The following is a 23697-nucleotide window of genomic DNA, read 5'->3' on the forward strand; positions in this document are numbered from 1 at the left end:
ATCATTTCTCACAAATTACCAAGCAGGTAGATGAGGGCAGTGCAGTTGATGTTTGTCTACATGGACTTCAACAAGGCCTTTGACAAGGTACCACATGGTAGGTTGTTGCAGAAGGTTAAATCTCACAGGATCCAGGATAGGGTATCAAAATGGATACAAAATTGGCTCCTTGACAGAAGCCAGAGGGTGGTTGTAGAGGATTGTTTTTCAAACTGGAGGCTTGTGATCAGTGATTTTCCTCAGGGATCAGTGCTGGGTCCACTGTTATTTATCATTTATATTAATGATTTTGATGAGAATATAGGAGGCATGGTTAGTCAATTTGCAGATGACGTCAAGATTGGTGGCATAGTGGACAGTGAAGAAAGTTATCCCCAATTACAACGGGATGTTGATCAATTGGACCAGTGGGCTGATGAATGGCAGATGGACTTTAGTTTCGATAAATGCAAGGTGATGCATTTTGGTAGATTGAACCAGGGCAGGACTTACTCAGTTAATGGTGGGGCACTGGGGAGAGTTACAGAACAAAGAGATCTAGGGGTATATGTTCATAGCTCCTTGAAAGTGGACAGAATGGTGAAGAAGGCATTCGGCATGCTTAGTTTCATTGGTCAGAACGTTGAATACAGGAGTCGGGACATCTTGCTGAAGTCGTGCAAGAGATTGGTACGGCCACACTTGGAGTACTGTGTACAGTTCTGTTCACCCTATTATTAAACTAGAAAGAATGTAGAAAAGATTTACTAGAATGCTACCAGGATTTGATGGTTTGAGTTATAAGGAGAGGCTAAATAGACTGGGACTTTATTCTCTAGAGCATAGAAGGGTGAGGGATGAGCTTATAGAGGTCTATAAAATAATGAGGGGCACAGATCAGTTAGATAGTCAACATCTTTTCCCAAAGGTAGGGGAGTGTAAAACTGGAGGGCTTATGTTTAAGCTGAGAGGGGAGATATACAAAGGTGTCCAATTTTTTTCACACAGAGGGTGATGAGTGTCTGGAACAAGCTGCCAGAGGTAGTGATAGAGGCAGTATAATTTTATTTTTTAAAAAGCATTTAGACGGTTACATGGGTAAAATGGGTGTAGAGGGATATGGGTCAAATGCGGGCAATTGGGATTAGCTTAGGGGTGTTAAAAAAAGGGGTGGCATGGACAGGTTGGGTTGAACGGCCTGTTTCCATGCTGTAAACCTCTATGACTCTCTAACATGAAAAAACACATTTTTACACAATGAGTGGCTAGGATCTGGAGTGCACCTTGGGAGTGTAGCAGAAACAGATTCAGTCATGACTTCAAAAGGGATTCAATATATCTTGAAAGGGAAAACCCAGCTACTTGTCAATCGTTTTGCCCTAGCCTTAGAACATTTTGACTTGACAATAGGTTTAAAGAAGAAAGAGATCTTGTATCAACCCACCCCTTTCCATGTACGCCAACAGTAGAACCCACAAAATGCTAAGGGAGTGAGAGTAGCTGAGTTGTAGGTGTCGTGAATCATTGTGGACACCAAAGAGCTGAATTACTCCTACTGTACTGTAACTATTCTGTGATTCTATTGCTGCTGGAGCTGAGATCACCTAATCTAAGAAAGACCAAATTAAACCTGGGAAATACCTGGCTGCTTGATTTAATACCATTCCTCTGAAGTGTATCTTTCCAGAATGTCACATGACAGCACAGGAAGGGTTATACTATAAACCTCTATAGTTTGTTTTCCAAAGAAATGTTTATCCCAAGTATGCTCTTAAGATCTTTTAATGTGAAGCTTGCTGTCATGAAGGGTCACGATTATTGCAGTTTTCCATTGTAGCTGGTCTTGTGCCTCGCCAAGAAGGAATTTGATGAAGTAGTAAACGCCACAGCAATAAATGAAGCACCATCCCTTCATCTGTTGTCAGGAAAATTGCCTAGTTTATTGATCATTGTTGCATTGAATAACAGCAAGTCCCCTTTTCTTTCACATAAGTGTCATTCATAAAAATGGACTATATAACATTGCAAAATTCATTATAACGTCATTTGTCACAGGTGCTGTTCTGTGTTCTGAACATCCTACGTCCACAGATAACATTTTATGACATTTGCCTCAGCACTGTTGGAGTCAGTGCATCACCACTGAGGGATCTCTCCTATTGCCCCTCTTCCCTCCACTCCAGCTGTCACTCTTATTCCTGCTTTCAATTCTTAAGTCCCTTTCTCTATTTCCCCAAAACCCAGCTCCCATTTTCACCCTCTATTTTCATCTTTTAAAGCCCACGGTGTCCGTTGCCACTACCAGGGACTTCTTCAGCCTGCTCCTCATTCCCATTTCTACCCTCAACAAGTGTTGATGTCTGGGTCTAAAGGTGCTGTCTGCACTGACCAACTTATGCCACTAGAAGGAGCCCAGTCAATCCGAGAACAGGCAGCTGGTGAATGTCATTCTTTGTAACTTTAAATTCATTTTATTTGAAGATTATTTAATTTATGAATGTAAGATTTCATTTAGGAACATACAGCTTTCCTGCACATGTTTTAATGTTTCGTCACTAATGAGAAATATTGTACCTGACTACAATATTTAGAGATTTAGTTTATTTCACGAGTTATTTCAGTGAGCAATATACAGTACTGCATATGTATGGTTCAGTATTGTAATTTGTATATCACCTTTTCCAGATGAGAAATGTCCAGAACAACCTAACTCTGGCTTTTATTCTTATGGAAACCAATGATTCAGTTGCTTTGCTAAAAATCACGATTTTAAGAAAAGCGATGACAACTTCGGAGTGACTTGCTATTGCATTGGAGCGCTTGCAAGAAATATCCACTAGATCAAATCTTTGGCTTGCAAGAAATATCCACTAGATCAAATCTTGTCGTCCTCCAAAGAGAGATTGAATAGTGGCACAGTGGTTAGCATTGATGTCTCACAGCACCAGGGACCCAGTCCGATTCCCAGCTTGGGTCACTGTCTATGCAGAGTTTGCATGTTCTCCCTGTGTCTGTATGGGTTTCCTCTGGGTGTTCTGGTTTCCTCCCACAGTCCCAGAGATGTGCAGGTTAGGTGAATTCGCCATGCTAAACAGGCCTTCAGTGTAGCCAAACAGGCACTGGAGTGCAGCGACTAGGGGATTTTCACAGTTACTTCATTACAGTGTGAATGTAAGCCTACTTGTGACTAATAAATAAACTTTAAACTTTACTCCATGGAGTTTGGAAGAATAGGAGCTAATCTGGTTGAAACAGAAAAGATTCTGAGTGAACTTGACAGGGTAGGTGCTTGGATACTGTGACCTCCAGTTTTAGGATCTTCAGGAGCTGTATAGAGGTTTTCCATGGCTGAAGAGCCTAAAACTGGAGGTCACAGTATCCAAATAAGCATTTGAACTTTCAGAACTGAGATAAAAGACATTTCCTAACAGGTCATGAATGAACAGAATTTTCTACTCTAGAGAGCTTTGGATGCTCAATTGTTGAGCATACTCATGTCAGAGATTGACATATATTTGGATCTAAAGGGTATTGAAACATCGGAATAGCGCAGGATGGTGTGCCTGATGTTGAAGACTCACTGTGAACTTATTGAAGGATGGAGCTAGCTCAAAGGACTGAACAATCTACCTTTACTCCTATTTCTTATGTTCTTATGGCAAGAAGTGCCTTCACGTGCTCTACTTTCTTGAAGGGAAAAAACAGCCATCAACCAGAAATGATGAACTGCTACTGACTGAAGAACTTCAAATCTCTGGCTTCAAAACATGAGGGGGAATCCATGAAAATATCGGGTAGGCAGAATGGAAGCAATGAGAGATGAAGAAAGATGGAGATACCAGAAAGAGGTTAGTCCACCTCTTTTCATCTCTCCATTTGCTGCTGCTCATATGCAGTGTCATATTGCATTGCCAGTGCTCAAGTGCACTAACTTGTTTTACAAATGTGTTTTCCAATGTCCAGCTCATCTACTCACACTGCCTCTTGTTTTGCGCTGTCCCAGCTCTGTCATGATGGTCAGCAACAGAAATCTGGTCCCTGTGTTTCGACAACATCCATCTCCTGTTCATAAACTTCCTTGCAAACACCACCCAGTTATACCATTTCCTGCCCCTCCCCTGTAAAGCTTATTTAATACAAAAAAGAGTAAATACAGAGAATGAGTCCCTAGGAGGCACTTGAATGAATGATGATGTAATTGACAGGAGTATCAAGAAATCACTGCCCTCCACGATAGGACCATAGGACGCAAATCTCAGGTATCCAAGTTACAAGAAACATGCTTACAGAAAAATGAAACATATCCAAGTGAAGACAATACCCCAGAAAGTTGTGCAGGTGGTGGATCATTTGAAAATATATTACTCATCTGCAACATGTTGATGAATCTACAGTCATGCAATCAACTTGGACCATGTAGTAGCACCAACATGGAGATCGCTCCAGCAAAGATTCTGTGGACATTTGCAGATCCTAGCAGTTCAATTGTGATTACTTTCCTGGATCCCATTAATATTAGCGTAGGGAGGGCTGCAAGGCTGATTTAATAGGTTCCATGCAATCTACTCACTTTGACCTCGCGGTTGTGCCCATATTTGTTGATGCTTGTTTTCAGAATTTATCAGATATATGTATTTCTTCAGCTCCTCATATATTTACACTAGGAGAAGTAGCCCATATTCAGACTGACTTTGTAGGGAAGCATCCTACTTCAGCTACAAGGCTGTTACAGGAAGATACCAGCCAGCCTCTTTAGTACTTCTTGCCACTAAAGAAGCAACAAGGAATGAGAGCTTGAAGAGAAAGACCACATCCTGGCACAAAGAAGAGGCACGGTGTTTAAAAAATCATAGTAAAGTACAGGAAATCTACCTAATAACCAAATATGGACCATTGATGGTTGAACACTAAGTAGGGAATGCCTCGGAAGAGTAGCAAAAGATTAATATATATTGGAAAATGAAGGAGTGCTATATGTCAACATTTCAATGTGACTATAATACTTGTTTAATTTAGCAGCTCGCAAAAGGTCGCACTGTAATTTTTTTTCTTTCTTGATCAAGACCACAGCAAACTCATCGTCCACTTGGACATATACCAACAGTCCTACGGAGATGACAGACTTGTGCAACATACTTGTTTGAGTTTGCCTGGTGTACTCTTTCACTGAATTGAGGTCCCTGATATGCAGCCTCAGAATCTTCTTGATGTGTTCAGTGATAATCCTGGAGGCACCATGTGCTTTATGATATTGAGGTACTTGGGTTCTGAAATGGCATCAGTTGCCATTATAGAACAAAGAACAAAGAAAATTACAGCACAGGAACAGGCCCTTGGGCCCTCCAAGCTTGCATCGACCATGCTGCCTGACTGAACTAAAAAAAAACCTACCCTTCTGGGGACCATATCTCTCCATTCCCACCCTATTCATGCATTTGTCTAGACGCCTCTTAAAAACCACTGTTGTATCTACTTCCACCACCTTCCCCAGCAGAGAACCCAGCAGCCTTTGTATAACAAACTTGTATCATAGATCTCCTTTAAATCTTGCCCCTCGCACCTTAAACCTATGTCTCCTTGTAATTGACTCTTCTACCTTGGGAAAAAGCTTCTGACTATCCGCTATGTTTATGCCCCTCATAACCTTGTAGACTTCTATCAGGTCGCCCCTCAACCTCCGTCGTTCCAGTGAGAACAAACCAAGTTTCTCTAACCTCTCCTCATAGCTAGTGTCTTCTGTACCACACAACATCCAGGTAAATCTTTCCTGTACCCTCTCCAAAGCCTCCACATCCTTCTGGTAGTGTGGTGACGAGAATTGAACATCAAATTCTAAGTGCAGCCTAACTGCAGTTTTATAAAGCAGCAACATGACTTGCCAATTTTTAAACTCAAGATGGCAGATGAAGACAAGCATGCTGTATGCCTTCTTGACTACCTTCTCCACCTGCTTGGCCACTCAGTGAAAGTGACCTGTGTACCTGTACACGCAGACTCCTATGCATATCAATACTTTTAAGGGTTCTGCCATTTACTGTATATTTCCCATCTGTATTAGACCTTCCAAAATGCATTACCTCATATTTGGTTTCTTATTCTCCCAGCAGCCATCCAAACACACTTTGACCTGTTAATATAGAACATAGAACACTACAGCACCAACAGGCCCTTCGGCCCACAAGTTGCGCCGATCATATCCATACCTACCAGGCCATAGAACTATCTGTAACTCCCAATCCCATTAAATCCCATGTACTCATACAGAAGTCTTTTAAAAGACCCCAGCGAGTTCGCCTCTACCACCACCGACGGCAGCCGATTCCACTCACTCACCACCCTCTGAGTGAAAAACTTAGCCCTAACATCTCCTCTGTACTTGCTCCCCAGCACCTTAAACCTGTGTCCTCTTGCAGTGACCATTTCAGTCCTGGGAAATAGCCTCCGAGAATCCACCCTATCTATTCCTCTCAACATTTTATAAATCTCTATCAGGTCGCCTCTCAACCTTCGTCTCTCCTAGCTCCCTCAACCTTTGTTCATTGGGACATCTTTAGGGGCAGGTGTGACCTGTTCAGTAAAGACGGGTGGCACTTGAATCCCAGGGGGACCAATATCTTGGCGGGAAGATTGGCTAGGGCTACTGGTGGGGCCTAGAAAGACTAGGGGGAGGGAATAGAGATGAGGAGACTGAGAGCGAGGAGGTTAGCTCCAAGGTAGAGAAGGACTGTAGACAGTATGAGAGGGAGGTTAGATGGGTAATGGAGAAGGGAAGTGCCCAGTCTGAGGGTCTGAGGTGTGTCTATTTTAACGCTAGGAGCGTAGTGAACAAAGTAGATGAGCTTAGGGTGTGGATTGCTGCTTGGGAATGTGATGGGGTGGCCATTACAGAGACTTGGATGTCTCAGGGACAGGACTGGGTATTTCAGGTGCCGGGATTCAGATGCTTCAGGAAGGACAGGGAGGGGGGGCAAAAGAAGTGGCGGAGTGGCACTGTTGATCAGGGACAGTGTCATGGCTGCAGAGAAGGTGGATGTCGTGGAGGGACTGTCTACAGACTCTCTGTGGGTGGAAGTTAGGAACAGCAGTGGGTCGATAACTTTGCTGGGTGTTTTCTATAGGCTGCCCAATAGTGACAGGGAAGTTGAGGTGCAGATAGGGAAACAGATCCTAGAGAATTGTAGTAGTAACAGAGTTGTCGTGATGGGAGACTTTAATTTCCCAAACATCGACTGGAATATCCCTAGGGTAAGGGGTTTGGATGGGGAGGAGCTTGTTAGGTGTGTTCAGGAGGGTTTCCTGACACAGCACGTGGATAAGCCTATGAGAGGAGAGGCTGTACTTGACCTGGTGCTGGCTAATGAACCAGGGCAGGTGACGGGTCTCTTGGTGGGAGAGCCTCTCGGGGATGGAGATCATAATTCTATCTCCTTCACGATAGCATTGGAAAGAGATAGGATCAGGCAGGCTAGGAAGGTGTTTGTCTGGAGTAGGGGGAAATATGATGACTTCAGGCAGACAATTGGACAAGTAAACTGGAAGGAGGTGTTCTTGGGGAAAAGTATTGAAGGAAGGTGGCGGATTTTCAAGGAATGTTTGACTGGAGCTCTGCATGACAACGTTCCGATGAAACAAGGAGGTTTTGGTAGGTCGCGGGAGCCGTGGTGCATGAAGGTTGTGGTGTACCTGGTCAGGAAGAAAAGAAAGGCGTATAAAAGGTTCAGAGAGCTAAGAGATGTTAAGGATCTAGAGGACTATACGGGTTGTAGGAAGGAGCTTAAAACAGAAATTAGGAGAGCCAGAAGGGGACGTGAGAAGGCCTTGGCAGGTAAAATTAAGGAGAATCCCAAGGCATTCTACAAATATGTGAGGAGTAAAAGGATGAGAAAAGAAGGGATAGGACCTATAAAAGGTGAAGGGGGAAAAGTCTGGAACCGGAAGAAATGGCAGAGGTGCTTAGTGAGTACTTTGCCTCGGTATTCACGGTGGAAAGTGATCTGGGAGTTTGTACTACAGGTTTGCAGCAGACTGAAAAGATTTGAGTATGTGGATATTAAGGAAGAGGATGTGTTGGAACTTTTAAATTCTATCAAGATAGATAAGTCGCCGGGACCGGATGGGATGTACCCCAGTTACTGTGGGAGGTGAGGGAAGTGATTGCAGAGCCCCTGGCGATGATCTTTGCGTTGTCGATGGAGGTGGGAGAGGTTTTGGAGGATTGCGGATGTGGTTCCTATTTTCAAGAAAGGGAACAGGGATAGCCCGGGAAATTACCGACTGGTGAGTCTGACCTCAGTGGTTGGTAAGTTGATGGAGAGGATTCTGAGGGACAAGATTTATGAGAATTTAGAGAAGTTTAGAATGATCAGGAATAGTCAGCACAGCTTTGTCAAGGGCAGGTCGTGCCTTACAAGCCTAGTTGAGTTCTTTGAAAATGTGACTGAACACATTGACGAAGGAAGAGCAGTGGATGTGGTTTACATGGACTTCAGCAAGGCATTTGATAAGGTCCCCCATGCAAGACTTCTTGAGAAGGTGAGAGGGCATGGTATCCAAGGGCCTTTGGCCTTGTGGATCCAGAACAGGCTTGCCTGCAGAAGGCAGAGAGTGGTTGTGAATGGGTCTTCTTCTGCCTGGAGGTTGGTCACCAGTGGAGTGTCCCAGGGATCTGTTCTAGGACCCTTGCTGTTTGTCATTTTCATAAATGACTTGGATGAGGAAGTGGAGGGATGGGTTAGTAAGTTTGCTGACGATACAAAGGTTGGTGGTGTTGTGGATAGTCTGGAGGGATGTCAGAAGTTGCAGCGTGACATAAATAGGTTGCAAGACTGGGCAGAGAAGCGGCAGATGGACTTCAACGCAGATAAATGTGTAGTGGTCCATTTTGGCAGGACCAGTGGGATGCAGGAGTACAATATCAAGGGTAGGAGTCTTAGCTGGGTTGAAGAGCAGAAGGATCTTGGGGTCCGGGTCCATAGGACTCTTAAATTGGCCTCGCAGGTGGAGGATGTGGTCAAGAAGGTGTATGGTGTACTGGCCTTCATTAATCGAGGGATTGAGTTTAGGAGTCGGGAGGTAATGCTGCAACTTTATAAGACCCTTGTCAGAGCCCACTTGGAGTACTGTGCGCAGTTCCGGTCACCTCACCACAAGAAGGATGTGGAAGCTATTGAGAGGGTGCAGAGGAGATTCACAAGGATGTTGCCTGGATTGGGAGGCATGCCTTATGAAGATAGGTTGAGGGAGCTAGGTCTCTGCTCCCTGGAGAGACGAATGTTGAGGGGCGACCTGGTAGAGGTTTATAAAATATTGAGAGGAATAGATAGGGTGGATTCTTGGAGACTATTTCCCAAGGCTGAAATGGTCGCTACGAGAGGACACAGGTTTAAGGTGCTGGGAAGCAAGTACAGAGGAGATGTTAGGGGAAAGTTTTTCACTCAGAGGGTGGTGAGCGAGTGGAATCGGCTACTGTCAGTGGTGGCAGAGGCAAACTCGCTGGGGTCTTTTAAAAGACTTCTGGATGAGAATATGGGATCTAATGGCACTGGAACTTACAGATAGTTCTATGGCTTGGTAGGTATAGATGTGATCGGCGCAACTTGTGGGCCGAAGGGCCTGTTTGTGCTGTAGTGTTCTATGTTCATAAGGCATGCCTCCCGATCCAGGCAACATCCTTGTAAATCTCCCCTGCACCCTCTCAATAGTTTCCACATCCTTCCTGTAGCGAGGTGACCAGAATTGCGCACAGTACTCCAAGTGGGGTCTGACAAGGGTCTTATAAAGTTGCAGCATTACCTCCCAACTCCTAAACTCAATACATTGATTAATGAAGGCCAGTACACCATCCGCCTTCTTGACCACATCCTCCACCTGCGAGGCCGATTTAAGAGTCCTATGGACCCGGACCCCAAGGTCCTTCCGCTCCTCAACACTGCTAAGACTCCTATCCTTGATATTGTACTCTTTCATCCCATTGGTCCTGCCAAAATGGACCACTACACATTTATCCGCGTTGAAGTCCATCTGCCACTTCTCCGCCCAGTCTTGCATCCTGTCTGTGTCACGCTGCAACTTCTGACATCCCTCCAGACTATCCACAACACCACCAACCTTCGTATCGTTGGCGAACTTGCTAACCCATCCCTCCACTTCCTCATCCAGGTCATTTATGAAAATGACAAACAGCAAGGGTCCTAGAACAGATCCCTGGGGCACTCCACTGGTGACCGACTTCCATGTTCTTGCAAGGGCGCAAATGACAGCATATGTCTCACCTACAGTACCTCACGGAGCCAGGGACCCATGTTCGATTCTCGGCTTGGGTCACTATCTTTGTGGAGTTTGCATTTTGTGGTGTCTCCTCTTATTTGTGTGGGTTTCCTCTGGGTGCTCCAGTTTCCTTCGACAGTCTGAAAGACGTGCTGGTTAGGTGCACTGACCTAAACAGGTGCCAAAGTCTGGCGACTAAGGGAATTACACAGATCGCAGTGTTAATGTAAGCCTTACTTGTGACTAATAAATAAACTTTAAGACTTGAGGGTGGCCCCAATAGTTATGCAAAACCCATCATATCAATTCCATTAATAGAATTGAATGCAGTGACATGATATTTACCCATCCTCTCTGCCAGAACTTATGTGGGCATAATTTGGTGTTACTCTTGAAAAGTGGGGACTTGACAACAAGGCATCCGAGGGGAGCAAGGAGATAAGTTGTCATTTTTAAACTTTTTTGTCTTGCTGTCGGTTTCAGAGGGGCAGCTCGGCTTCTATCTCAGCTCTGATCATATAACCCCATGGAAACCATGTACCAGGGACATCTGGACCTCTGCATACCTGTGCCTGTCAATCACTCATAGTCTAACATAGTCCTGTTCTCAAGCAAAAACCCCCAACTCAGGCCAACCTCTTAATTCGCCACACAGACAGCAAGTGTCACTGACCCAAGGTCTCTCTCCTTTCAAACCCGACATGAGTGCTGGATGCTGGCACGCCTCATGGAACTCCCTTCATTTACAGTCCCACACCAGTTGAGGGAGAGGAATTGGAAAGGTGAGTGCACGCATGAATCAGGAGCTCCAACAGTAGCTGAACGAAGTGCTGCCAAATTAAAAAATCACAGAAACAGCCTCATTGCTGAGACAAACAAGGGATACTCCATAAAGGATGTTACTCTCTGCCCCTTCTTGCCAGCTGCTCCCTCAGAATCGTCCAGTGCGGAAAAGACCCTTCGGCCAATCGAGTCTGCACCAACAAAACCTACCAGTAAAGATGTACTAATCCCATATCCTTGAATGTTTCAAGAGCTCATCCAAATATTTAGAATCATAGAAATGCTACAGTGCAAAAGAAGGCCATTTGACCCATCGTGTCTGCACTGACAGCATTCCCAACCAGGCCTTATCCCCGTCACCCCACGTATTTACCCCGCTAATCCCTCTAACCTACACACCCCAGGATACTAAGGGGCAATTTAGCATGGCCAGTCAACCTAACCGACATGTCTTTGAATGTGGGCAGAGTGTGGGAGGAAACTGGAGCACCCAGAGGAAATTAACGCAGACATAGGGAGAATGTGCAAACTCCGCACAGACAGTGACCCAAGCCAAGAATCAATCCCAGGTCCCTGGTGCTGTGAGGCAGCAGTGCTAACCACTATGCCATCTTGCTGTCCCAAAGCTAGTAAGATTTCCAGCCTCTACTACCTTCTCAGGCAGTGAATTCCAGATTTCTGCTGAGTGAAAATATGTTTTCTCAAATTCCCTCTGAATCTGTTGTCCTTTAATTCCCCTTATGATTGACCCTTCAACCGAGGGGAAGAGCTGCTCCCTATTTGCCCTGTCCGTCCCCCTCACAATCTTATACAACTCAATTATGTCCCCCCCTCAGCCATTTCTGCTCTAAAGAAAACAGTCCAAACCTATCTAGCCTCTCCTTATCGCTTAAATGTTCCATCCCAGGCAATATGCTAGTGCACTTCCTCTGTACCCCCTTGAGTGCTATAACATCCTTCCTGTAGTAAGGTGACCAGAACTGCACACCAGTGACCAGCTGTGGCCTAACCAATGCTGTGTACAATTTCAGCATTACCTCTTGCTCTTGTACTCTATATAACAATTGATAAGAGCCTTTTTAACTATCCTGTTCACATGTTCTGCTGACTTCAGGGACTTGTGAATAAGTATCCCAAGGTCCATCCGTTCTGCTGTACCCAACGTCCCGCCATTCATTAAATACTCCCTCTTGTTTCTTATTCCAAAGTACATCACCTCGCACTTATCAGGGTTAAATACCATCTGCTGCTGCTCTGCCCATCTGACCAATCCATCTATATCAACCTACAACCTTGTCTCATCTTTATCCCAGTGGATGAAAGCTTCTCCCCTGCTGCCATCAGACATTTGGATAGACCTCCCATAAATTACATTGATCTTTCTTTACACTCTAGCTATGACTGTAACACTATCTTCTGCACCCTCTCCTTTCCTTCTCGTCTATGTACTCTAAGAACGGTGTGTTTTGTCTATAAGGTGCAAAAGACAATACTTTTTACTGTGTCCCAGTACATGTGATAATAATAAATCTGAATCAAATTCACATTCTTGGAACCTTTCTGGGATTCGCAAAAGAGCTCCATCGAAACTCGTATTTGAACCAGTGCCTGCATCACTCAGTGCAGCACAGTTTCTCCCAAGCTTCATATCTCCTACTGAAGGAAACCTTCAGCCTTCACCACTTTAATCACATCAAAAAGTTGATGTAAGAATGATGGGGACAGGAGGCCATGAGGAAAAAGGAGGCGGCAAAGCCTCACCAAAGGTGGATGGTGTGCACAGCACTGCTGTTAAGCATCACTATGCAGAGGCAATGTTGAGGGCTGGTCATCCTCCAACCGCTGCACCACATAGAGATGAGAGAGGATGTTAGAAAAGTGAAAAGATAGATAACATTACTAATTGCCTCTCTTTTCCATGTCCCCATAGACTGAAAATATATTTCAGTTTGGAGCCATTCCATATCACAGTGGTTCTGATCTTTGGTGCCAAGGCATGCAGGAGGTTGTGAGGCTGAGGGCCAGCCGAGGCATGACCTTGCAGCACAGTAGGCGAATCCGGAAGATCAGAGGGCTGTTGCAGTTACTAAGGTGCTCGCTGTCCATCAAAATGAGGAGAGGGCAAGAAGACAGCGATACTGTAGACCCTATCTACAGGAGGTGCTGGTTTTTTTAGATGCTACTGGCCCACACTCTTCTGTCACAGAAGATGAAGACTGTGCCAGGTTCACTATCTCTTGGCACCAAGAGAGGAGGGGGACACACACACCCGTTAGGTTTAAAGATCACTGTTACTCTCAACTTGGTGAGGCCGCAGCTGGAGTACTGTGTGCAGTTTTGGGTGCCGCACCTGCGCAAGGATATTTTGGCCCTGGAGGGAGTGCAGAGGAGGTTTACTAGGCTGATACCGGAGTTGAGGGGATTGAGCTATGAGGAGAGGCTGAATAAACTAGGCTTGTACTCGTTAGAGTTTAGAAGAATGAGGGGAGATCTCATTGAGACGTATAAGATGATGAATGGGATGGATAGGATAGAGGTGGAGAGACTCTTCCCGCTCAAAAAAGACAGTAGGACTAGGGGGCACAGCCTCAAGATAAAGGGGAGGCGGTTTAGAACGGAGTTGAGGAGGAACTTCTTCACTCAAAGGGTGGTGAATCTCTGGAATTCTCTGCCCGTTGAAGTGGTGGAGGCTGCCTCGCTAAATATTTTTAAGAAGCGGGTTGATGGGTTCTTGATAAGAGAGGGGATTAAGGGTTATGGGGAGAGGGCGGGAAAGTGGAACTGAGCCACGACAGATCAGCCATGATCTTATTGAATGGCGGGGCAGGCTCAAAGGGCTAGATGGCCTACTCCTGCTCCTATTTCTTATGTTCTTATGTTCAACTTCTTTGCCATTGGATCTTTTCAGGGGGCGAGCGGGGAACTGTTTGAGATTTCACAATCGTCCATATCAAGGTGCATCCACCAAGTCATGGATGCCCTTAATGTCTGGGATCAGATTACATCTGTTTTAAGCTGGACCAGGCCCGTCAGAATGCCCGGGCTACAGAATTCAGTGTCATCATCGGGATGCCCCAGATCTAGGGGAGCGACTGATGGCACACATGTCATGTACAAGCACCATCATGGTGTGCCCTACATCAACAAGAGGGTGTTCCACTCGCTGAACACCTAAGCTGGTGAGCAGCCACCAGCTGGTGGTGCTGGATAGACGGCGGCCAGGGTGTTATAGGGCTGGAGGACCAATGAGACTCCCATTGTCTCCAGATTTGCCACCTGAATGGAGCCATGTCCCTCAACTCAATCTCCACCATCCTCTTTATTCTCACACCTTTCATGGGTTTCATACTCACCCCCACACTTCCTCTCTCAACACAATCCCTACACCTTCCCCTCCACCTTGCCTCCACACCAGTTTTACCCCACTCCTTGCTGCCCTCCCTTGTCCTCTATTGCCCTCTTCCTTTTCCCCCTGTTCTTGCCTTCCTTCCTTGTTCCCTCTACCCCTTTATGTGCTCCCTCTCCTCCTTCAAAGGCCATTGGGGAGTGGGGATGTTAGAAAAGGGACTGAGTTTCTGCAGTTAACAACAATTGTGAAATGGCATGTCTAAGTCTTAACTCATAAGGTCTTCTATTCCATTGTAAGTCAGTACGGCCTGTGAGCTGATAGGTTCTGAGCTGGAACCAGAAGAACTGTCCAACTCCATTCCCCACTGGCAAGGGTGACTGCACAAAATGAAAGGCTACTTGGACTCAAAGAGAAACTCATTCTAATTGTGAAAGTGTACAGCCTCTGGAGGGTCTGGACCTGGAGGGGCCTGGTGGACTCTTGGTGTCACGGCTAATGTTGCATCACTCTGTTCTCCCTAATTCCCACCAAATGTGCTGGTATCAGAATGGATTGGGGGATTCAGATGGGTTGGAGAATGCCATGTCTCATGATGGAAAGCAGTGCTCCTGTGCTCCCTCCTCCCTCAGGGGTGCTTGGTGTCCCCGGGCCACTCCATGGGACAGAGGGACTGCTGGAGTGAGCTCCAGATACCTCAGTGTCATCTGGCGATGCCTTCCATGGTCTGAACAATATGGAAAATACCCTCAGCCATGGTCCAGTGTGACTGGGCCAAGCTCTAGAGTGCTGCTGCAATGTCCATGTGGTCCTTTGACATACCAGTGAAAAACCTGGACATGCATGCAGTCTTGCCCCTCAGCAGTGGAGGGCACAGATTAAGCCAGGCCTTGTTTATCACCAGACATTGCTTGGACTACTTTTCCCAGTCTCTCCATTTAGTCACCACTCTTGCAGTGTTGGCCTGGGTTGCATGCATTGCCAGCACCATCTCCTGTGACAAGTGGCTGGTGGGCTCTTCTAGATGGCCTTGTAGTTGCAGGATGGTTCTGGACACCCTGTCCTGAAAAGCATGGCTTTGCTTCTGCATCTATAGCAATGGCAGGATGAGCTTTTCTACAGGATCAACATCTGCCTTTGGGGCAGCTGGTTCCTAGGAGCCAGTGGTACTCCAAATACTGGCTAACCTGATATGCACCTTTGTGGTGCTCACCAGAAAGTACCCCAGAAACCTGACCACTAACATATCCCATCGAGGTGAGTGTACCTGCACTGGTGTATGGTACAGGTGAAAGCACCTGAAAGATCCTTCAGACCTGCCAGTGGCGCACTCCCTGCTGCGGGTTTCCTGCCAGCATGGGGTGGCTTCAATGGGAATTCCCACTGACAGCAGCAGGACCCACCACTAGATCCTGCCGACAAGAAAAACACTGAGGGCAGGCCAAAGAATCTCGCCCAAGACTTGAAGCTGAAAACGGGCTGGATCCTGGAGGTACAAAGGCTGGAAAAATGAAAGGGGAGCAGCACTAGCCTCTCAGCAAAGAGGTGCATCCTCCCCCAACCAATCACTGAAAGTACAGGTCAAAGCTGGACTGCCTATTTGAGCCCTGGCAGTCCAGAGTATCACCCCTGGCGTGGTGATTTCAGTAAGAAGTCTCACAACACCAGGTTAAAGTCCGACCAATTTATTTGATAGTGAACTCACAAGCTTTTGGGGTTTGCCCCTTTGTCAGGTGAATGGGCAAACCCCGAAAGCTTGTGAGTTTACTATCAAATAAATTGGCTGGACTTTAACCTGGTGTTGTGAGATTTCTTACTGTGTTTACTACAGTCCAACACCAGCATTTCCACATCATGGTGATTTGAGGCAGCTCTATGATCAATATCGTCACTCCTGCCTGTTAACTGCGAAGATTTGAAGTGGCTTTTTCACTATAATCTCTATGTCCCTGAACAGCTGGCAGGCTTTTAAATGATGAAGGAGCACTGCTCCGAAAGCTTGTTCTGCCAAATAAACCTGTTGGATTTTAACCTGGTGTTGTGAGACTTCTTATTGTGCTGTTTTCCCTAGAAAGACAGAGATTGAGGGGAGATCTATTAGAGGTATGCAAGATTATGAAGGGTATAGATAGAGTAAACAGTGGTAAGCTTTTTCCTAGATTGGAAACACACATTACGAGGGGCCACGGGCTTAGGGTGAGGGGGGGGGGTGAGGTATAATTCGGATGTTAGAGGGAGGTTTTTCACACAGAGGGTTGTGGGGCTATGGAATGCTCTGCCAATCAAGGTGGTGGAGGCAGGCATGCTGGAGTTACTTAGATAGGCACATGTGCAGGATGGAGATGGAGGGATATAGGAGACTGTTTTAAATAAGGATCAAGAGCCTTGGGACATCCCTGGGAATCAATTGATTCCTATGGACCTTCCAACATATTTTCTGGCTCACTTGTTTTACTTTTGAGTTTCTGGGGATTCCCTTGAATTTTTATATAAGGATGTGCATGTTATTGATGTTTTTCTCTTTTAATCCACAGGTGCTTCGGTCCACCTTGTTGTCCAACAAGGGGCATACACGCGATGGGTCGTGCGAGGGCCGCTCTTGGATGTTTTGAGAGTTGCCTAGTGCTTCACGTCGTTAGTGTACACTTAAACTGGACCAGATGCTGGGCAACACGACAGCTCAGTGACTATCACTGTTTGCTGTGCAGATACATGGATTTGGGCCAGTGTCTGTGGGAGTTTGCGCATTCTCCCTGTGCTTGCGTGGGTTTTCTCCGGGTGCTCCGGTTTCCTCCCACACCCCAAAGATGTGCTCTTAGGCTGATTGATGTAACAAATTGTCCCTAAATTCGTTTCCCCTCAATCTTGTTTCCACTGCGGAATGCCATAAGCATAGACAAGGGTCATGGGTGGAGAGGGGACTCAATGTTGAAATGGTGGCACGGGCTCGTTGGGCAGAAGGGTCTGTTTCCCGTGCTGTGTTGTTCTTTGTTCTTTACCCCAGTCCAATACCAGCATCTCCACATCAAGGCTTTTAAATCACAGCAGTGCTCCATTCCGCTGCAGGGATTTACCTTTCTCACTGTCAGAATTTGCAGGTGTGAGCAGAACCATTTGAAGTCCTCTGATAGAAGATGTCAATTTAATTGTAGAGAGGGCTGGGTGCTTAAACAGCTTTACTTGACAGCTGTTTCTAACACACTGAAAACCCTTGACCGCTTTCAATTTCATAGTGCAGTTCTTTGAAATAGGCTTTGGTTGACAGCTGACTTTATTTCTATTCAGCCTCCTGTCGGCTGTGTTTATTTATCTTTCCCATCACATTTATTATTCGTAACTGCAATGTTTAAAAGACCGTAAGCCAAATTGACAGCTGTGGTTTCTTCAAAGGGAACAAGTGGCTCCTCCAGTGGTCCACAGCATCTTAGATGCCAGTCTCCAGCCAATTTGATTCACTCCACGTGACATCAAGAAATGATTGGAGGCACTGGGTACTGCAAAGGATACTGATAACATTCCGGCAATAGTACTGAAAACTTGTAGTCCAAAACTTGCTGCTCCCTTAGCCAAGCTCTTCCAGTACAGTGACAACACTTTCATCTACCCAACAATGTGGAAAATTGCCCAGGTATTTCTGTACACAAAAAGCATGACAAATGCAACCTGCCAGTTCGCGCCCAATCAATCTACTCTTGATCATTAGTAAAGTGATGAAGGGGTCATCAACAGCTAGCTATCAAGCAGCACCTGCTCAACAATAACACCCAGTTTAGGTTTTTGCCAGGGTCATTCAGTTCCTTACCTCATTACAGCCTGAGTTCAAACATGGATAAAAGAGCTGAATTCCAGAGGTGAGGTGAGGGTGATAGCCCTTGACATCAATGCCATATTCGACCGAATGTCGCATCAAAGAGCGCAGCAAAACTGGAATCAATGGGTAACAGTTGGCAAACTCTCCACTAGTTGGAGTCATACCTGGCACATAAGAAAGTGGTTGCGGTTGTGGAAGGTCAGTCATCTAAGCTCCAGGACATTTCTGCTGGAGTCCCTCAGGGTAATGTGGTAGGCCCAACCATCTTCAGCTGCTTCATCAATGACCTTCCATCATAAGGTCAGAAGTGGGAATGTTCACCAATGATTGCACAATATTCAGCATCATTCGTGACTCCTCAGATACTGAAGCAGTCCATTTTCAACTGCAGCAAGATCTGGACAATATCCAAGCTTGGGCTGACAAGTGGCAAGTAACACAAATACCAGGCGATGAACATCACCAATAAGAGATACCCTAACCACTGCCCCTTGAATACAGTGATGTTACCATCACTGAATCCCGCACTGTCAACATCCTTAGTTGAGTTGAGGGGGTTGAGCTATGAGGAGAGGCTGAATAAACTGGGCTTGTACTCGTTAGAGTTTAGAAGAATGAGAGGAGATCTCATTGAGACGTATAAGATGATGAATGGGATGGATAGGATAGAGGTGGAAAGACTCTTCCCGCTCAAAAAAGACAATAGGACTAGGGGGCACAGCCTCAAGATAAAAGGGGGGGCGGTTTAGAACGGAGTTGAGGAGGAACTTCTTCACTCAAAGGGTGGTGAATCTCTGGAATTCTCTGCCCGTTGAAGTGGTGGAGGCTACCTCGCTAAATATTTTTAAGACGCGGGTTGATGGGTTTTTGATAGGAGAGGGGATTAAGGGTTATGGGGAGAGGGCGGGAAAGTGGAACTGAGCAGCGACAGATCAGCCATGATCTTATTGAATGGCAGGGCAGGCTCGAAGGGCTGGATGGCCTACTCCTGCTCCTATTTCTTATGTTCTTATGTTACCAATGACCAGAAACTCAACTGGACTCGCCACATAAACACAGTGGCTATAAGAGCAGATCAGCGGCTAGGAGTACTGTGGAGAATAATTCACTTCCTGACTCCCCAAACCCAACCACCATTGACAAGGCGCAAGTGAGTGTGATGGAATACTCCCCACCTGCTTGGATGGGTGCAGCTCCAACAACACTCAAGAAGTTTGACATCATCCAGGATAAAGCAGCCTGCTGGATTGGCACCACATCTACAAACATCCACTCCCTCCTCCACTGACGCTCAATAGCAGCAGTGTGTACTATCTTCAAGATGCACTGCAGCAATTCAAAAAAGATCCTTAGACAGCACTTTTGAAACCCACACCCGCTTCCATCTAGAAGGACAAGGGAAACAGATAAATGGGAAGGCCACTACCTGCAAGTTCCCCTTCAAGCTTGTCCTGATTTGGAAATGCATCACTGTTCCTTCGCTGTCCCTGGGTCAAAATCCTGGAATTACCTCCCTAATGGTATTGTGGGTCAACCCTCAGCATATGGATTGCAGCAATTCAACAAGGTAGCTCATCACCACCTTCTCAAGGGCAACTCAGGATGGGCAACAAACGCTAGGCAGCCAGCAACGACCATGTCCCACAAATGAATTTTATGAAGTCCTCATTCACAGATCTTTTATTCCATACAAATTGACAAGAAAATGCAATAGATTTGAGCACTGGGAGCAGTTTATAATTCAGCAAAGGAGGATCGAGGGATTGATAAGGGGAAAATACAATATGAAGTAAGCTAGTGGGTACATAAAAACTGACTAAAAGTTTTTATAGGTCTATAAAAAGAAAAAATTGAGTAAAAAAATGTAGGCCTTTTAGGGTCAAAATAGGAGAATTCATAATGGGGAACACCCATAATGGGCAGGGGAACTAAATTTGTACTTTGCTTCTGTCTTCACAAAGGAAGACATGAATAATGTACCAGAAGTTCTGAAAGCTACAGGTTTTAGTGAGGAGCTGAAGGAAATCAGTATTAGTAGAGAAAAGGTTTGGGGGAACTGATGGGATTGAAGGTGGATAAATCTCCAGGATCTGATCATCTTAAACTCAGAGTACTTAGGAAAGTGGTCCTAGAAATAGTAGGTCCTTTGGTGATCATTTTCCAAAATTCTTTGGACTCTGGACTGGTTCCTACAGATTGGAGGGTGGCTAATGTAAACCCACTATTTAAAAGGGGAGGTAGAGAGAAATTTGCAGAATAAGGGTCAGTGTTCCTCAAAATGTGATACTGTCACTTGTCAATTGAGTACAGTTCAATTAAAAAGGAAACTTCACTGCAGAATGTCTGCAAGAAATGATTGCAGGATGAATGCAATCAAAGGGGGCAACCAGTAGAGTGCATACCTCTGCCATGTTATGTTTTACTCAATGTTGTTAGTATTATATAGCTCTTTCTCCCTGCCTGGCTGTTGCTCTGTAACTATAAAGCTCAGACAAAGATTTTTATTAAGCACATCCATCTCACTGAGGAGGCTTCTAACCAATCCACATCCAACAACCTGCACTGATAACTCTGCTCACATTTTGATAGCTGTGGCAATTTCCACCATAGCAACTGAGACAATCATCAAAAACCCATAACATTCTAAAAGAGAAAGTAAAATTGCTCCATCTTCGCCAAAACTATTTAGTTTCTCCTTGGGTTATACCTTACCTGTGAATGACATCTAGTTGAAATCCATCCATGAATTTTTGGAATATATTACTTACAGGCAGACAGACTAACAAATGGACAAAAATATTATCACTGCCCAGTTTTAGTGGCAGAGGAAACAACATTTCACATGATTGTGGCTGACTAATGTTCTTCAATGATAGTAAGTTTTATGGAGATGTATTTTTCAAATTCATGTGAAACTATATTTTCAGTCACCTACTTGATGTTATTTCTTATAAATTATGTTATTAAATATATTTTATTTCATTCTTTCATACAGCAGTATTAAAATATAAAGACAGTGTTATTTCTTACTTAACTGTTATAATATGTTGTATATTTATATATTTTCCTTTTAGGCAGAAAAGTTGAATTATAAAGATAAAAAACTAAACATTGGTCCAGCAATAAGAAAACAACAAGTGGGGATTCCACGTACGTATATATTTTCCCCATTGTTGGTGACGAAAACAGAAAACAGTTATTAATTAGACAAAACCTACGGCATAGAATTTGAAAAAGTGGCACAATGGTTAGCACTGCTGCCTTTCAGCTCCAGGGACCTGGGTTCAGTTCCTGGCTTGGGTCACTGTCTGTGTGGAGTTTGCACATTCTCCTCATGTCTGCATGGGTTTCCTCCGGGTGCTCCGGTTTCCTCCCACAGTCCAAAGATGTGTAGGTTAGGTTGATTGGCCATGCTAAAATTGCCCCTTAGTGTCCTGTGATGCACAGATTAGAGGGATTAGTGGGTAAAATATGTAGGGATATCGGGGTAGGGCCTGGGTGGGATTGTGGTCGGTGTGGACATGATGGGCTGAATGGCCTCTTTCTGTACTGTAGGGTTTCTATGATTTCAATTCTGGCCTTGGGTGGCAGTCTGTGTGGAGTTTACACATTCTTCCCATGTCTGTGTGGATGATGTGGTTTCTTCCCCCAGATTAAGAATGTGCAGTTTAGGAGGATTAGCCATGCTAAATTGCCCCTTAGTGTCCCAATATGTGTAGGCTGGGCAGATTATCCATGGAAAATGTGTGGGGTTAGGGGATAGGACATGGGAAAGGGCTTAGATAAAATAATTTCGCAGAGAGATAGTGCAGACTTGATTGGCTGAATGACCTCTTCCACACTGTAGGAATTCTACATTTAAGACTTAATCTCCTTGCCATCTAAATTTTGATTTTTCTGTCATATATGTGTAGAATTTTATATTTTGCATTGGCGTAGCATAATATTTTAAATAAAATGACCAGACTTATTACTGCATAGGCATGTGGCTGTCCGGTTAGCAGTAATGAAGGGTGGAACCCTATGCCCTTCCCCATGACAAGTTTGGTGCCGGGGTCATTTAATCAGGTGGAAGGATAGCAGTTGGGGACCCCACCACCTTCCTGGCTCCACATCAATTAAGTCTATGGCAGGAAGACCCCAACTCTGGCACCAGCTGAGGCACTTCAGTGGGTAATTAATGCCTGCTTAAGGGTTTGGTTCTATATCCACTGGTATTAACCCAAGAGCAGGCAGAGAACTCGTCATATTGAAAGCATGACAATTAAACCATCGGGGTTGCTTGTGGGCCCACAGGACGATCAGTTATTCAAAGGTGCTCAGTGCCTGATTGAGAGACTTAGCATTGGGAAGGGGGAGGCTTGCTGAGAACCACTCACTACCCTTGTTGCTGAGGTGTGGCTACTTTTTGTTCATTCATGAGATAAGGGTGTCATTGTCTTAGGCCAGCATTTATTGCCCATTCCTAATTGCCCTTGAACTGAGTGGCTTGCTAGGCCATTACAGAACATGAATCTAGAGTCATGGCAGTCCAAATAAGGACTGTAGGCCAGTCCAGATAAGGATGGCAGATTTCCTTCCTTGAAGGGCATTAGTGAATCAAATGGGGTTTACGACAATTGACAATGGTTTCATGTTCATCATTAGACTTATAATTCTAGACTTTTACTGAATTCAAGGTTCACCATCTGCCCTTGTGGGATTTGAGTTAGGAGAATTACCCCTGGTCTCTGGATGATAGCTCATAGAAACATCGAAGATAGGAGCAGGAAGAGGTCATTTGGCTCTTCGGGCCTGCTCTGCCATTCATTACAATCATGGCTGATCATCCAATTCAATACCCTAATCCTGTTTTCTCCCCATAATCTTTTATCCCATTCACCCCAAGTGCTATATCCAGGCACCTGTTGAATACGTTCAATGTTTTGTCATCAACTACTTCCTGTTGTAATGAATTCCACAGGCTCACCACTCTTTGGGTGAAGAAATGTCTCCTCACCTCTGTCCTAAATGGTCTACCCTGAATCTTCAGACTGTGACCCCTGGTTCTGGACTCCCTACCATTGGGAATATCCTCCTTGCATATACCCTATCTAGTCCCGTTAGAATTTTATAAGTTTCTATGAGATCCTCCCTCTATAGTCTGAACTCCAGTGAAAACAATCCTAACCTAGTCAATCTCTCCTCTTACAACAGTCTCGCAGTTGCCGGAATCTGCCTGGTAAACTTTTGCTGCACTTCCTCATGCAGCATGATTTGGACAGGCTGAACGTGTGGGCATGTGCATGGCAGATGCAGTATAAAAAGTGGATAAAAATGAGGTTATCTACTTTGGCAGCAGTAATAGAAAGACAGATTATTACTTGAATGGGTGTAAATTGAGAGATGAATACTCAAGGAAACCTTGGAGTCCTCATGCATCAGTCGCTGGAAGTAAACGCACAAGTACAGCAGGTTGTAAAGAAGGCAGATGATATGTTAGCCTTCATAGCAAGAGGATTTGAGTATAGGG

The 23697-nt window shown here is 45.1% G+C and overlaps 1 protein-coding gene across 2 annotated transcripts in view; it reads left to right on the plus strand.

The window, feature by feature from the left end:
• Positions 1–23697, plus strand: part of LOC145349685 (protein boule-like) — a 163547-nt gene that overhangs the window by 60137 nt on the left and 79713 nt on the right. For both annotated transcript variants that reach the window (XM_080198215.1, XM_080198213.1), the window contains exon 5: positions 21260–21335. In XM_080198215.1, coding sequence (XP_080054341.1) covers positions 21260–21335 — 76 coding nt within the window. The remainder of the gene's footprint in view (positions 1–21259; positions 21336–23697) is intronic.

This window comes from Carcharhinus amblyrhynchos, chromosome 11, assembly GCF_965287045.1.
Source record: "Carcharhinus amblyrhynchos chromosome 11, sCarAmb.v2.hapA, whole genome shotgun sequence".
In the NCBI taxonomy this organism is placed as follows: domain Eukaryota; kingdom Metazoa; phylum Chordata; class Chondrichthyes; order Carcharhiniformes; family Carcharhinidae; genus Carcharhinus; species Carcharhinus amblyrhynchos.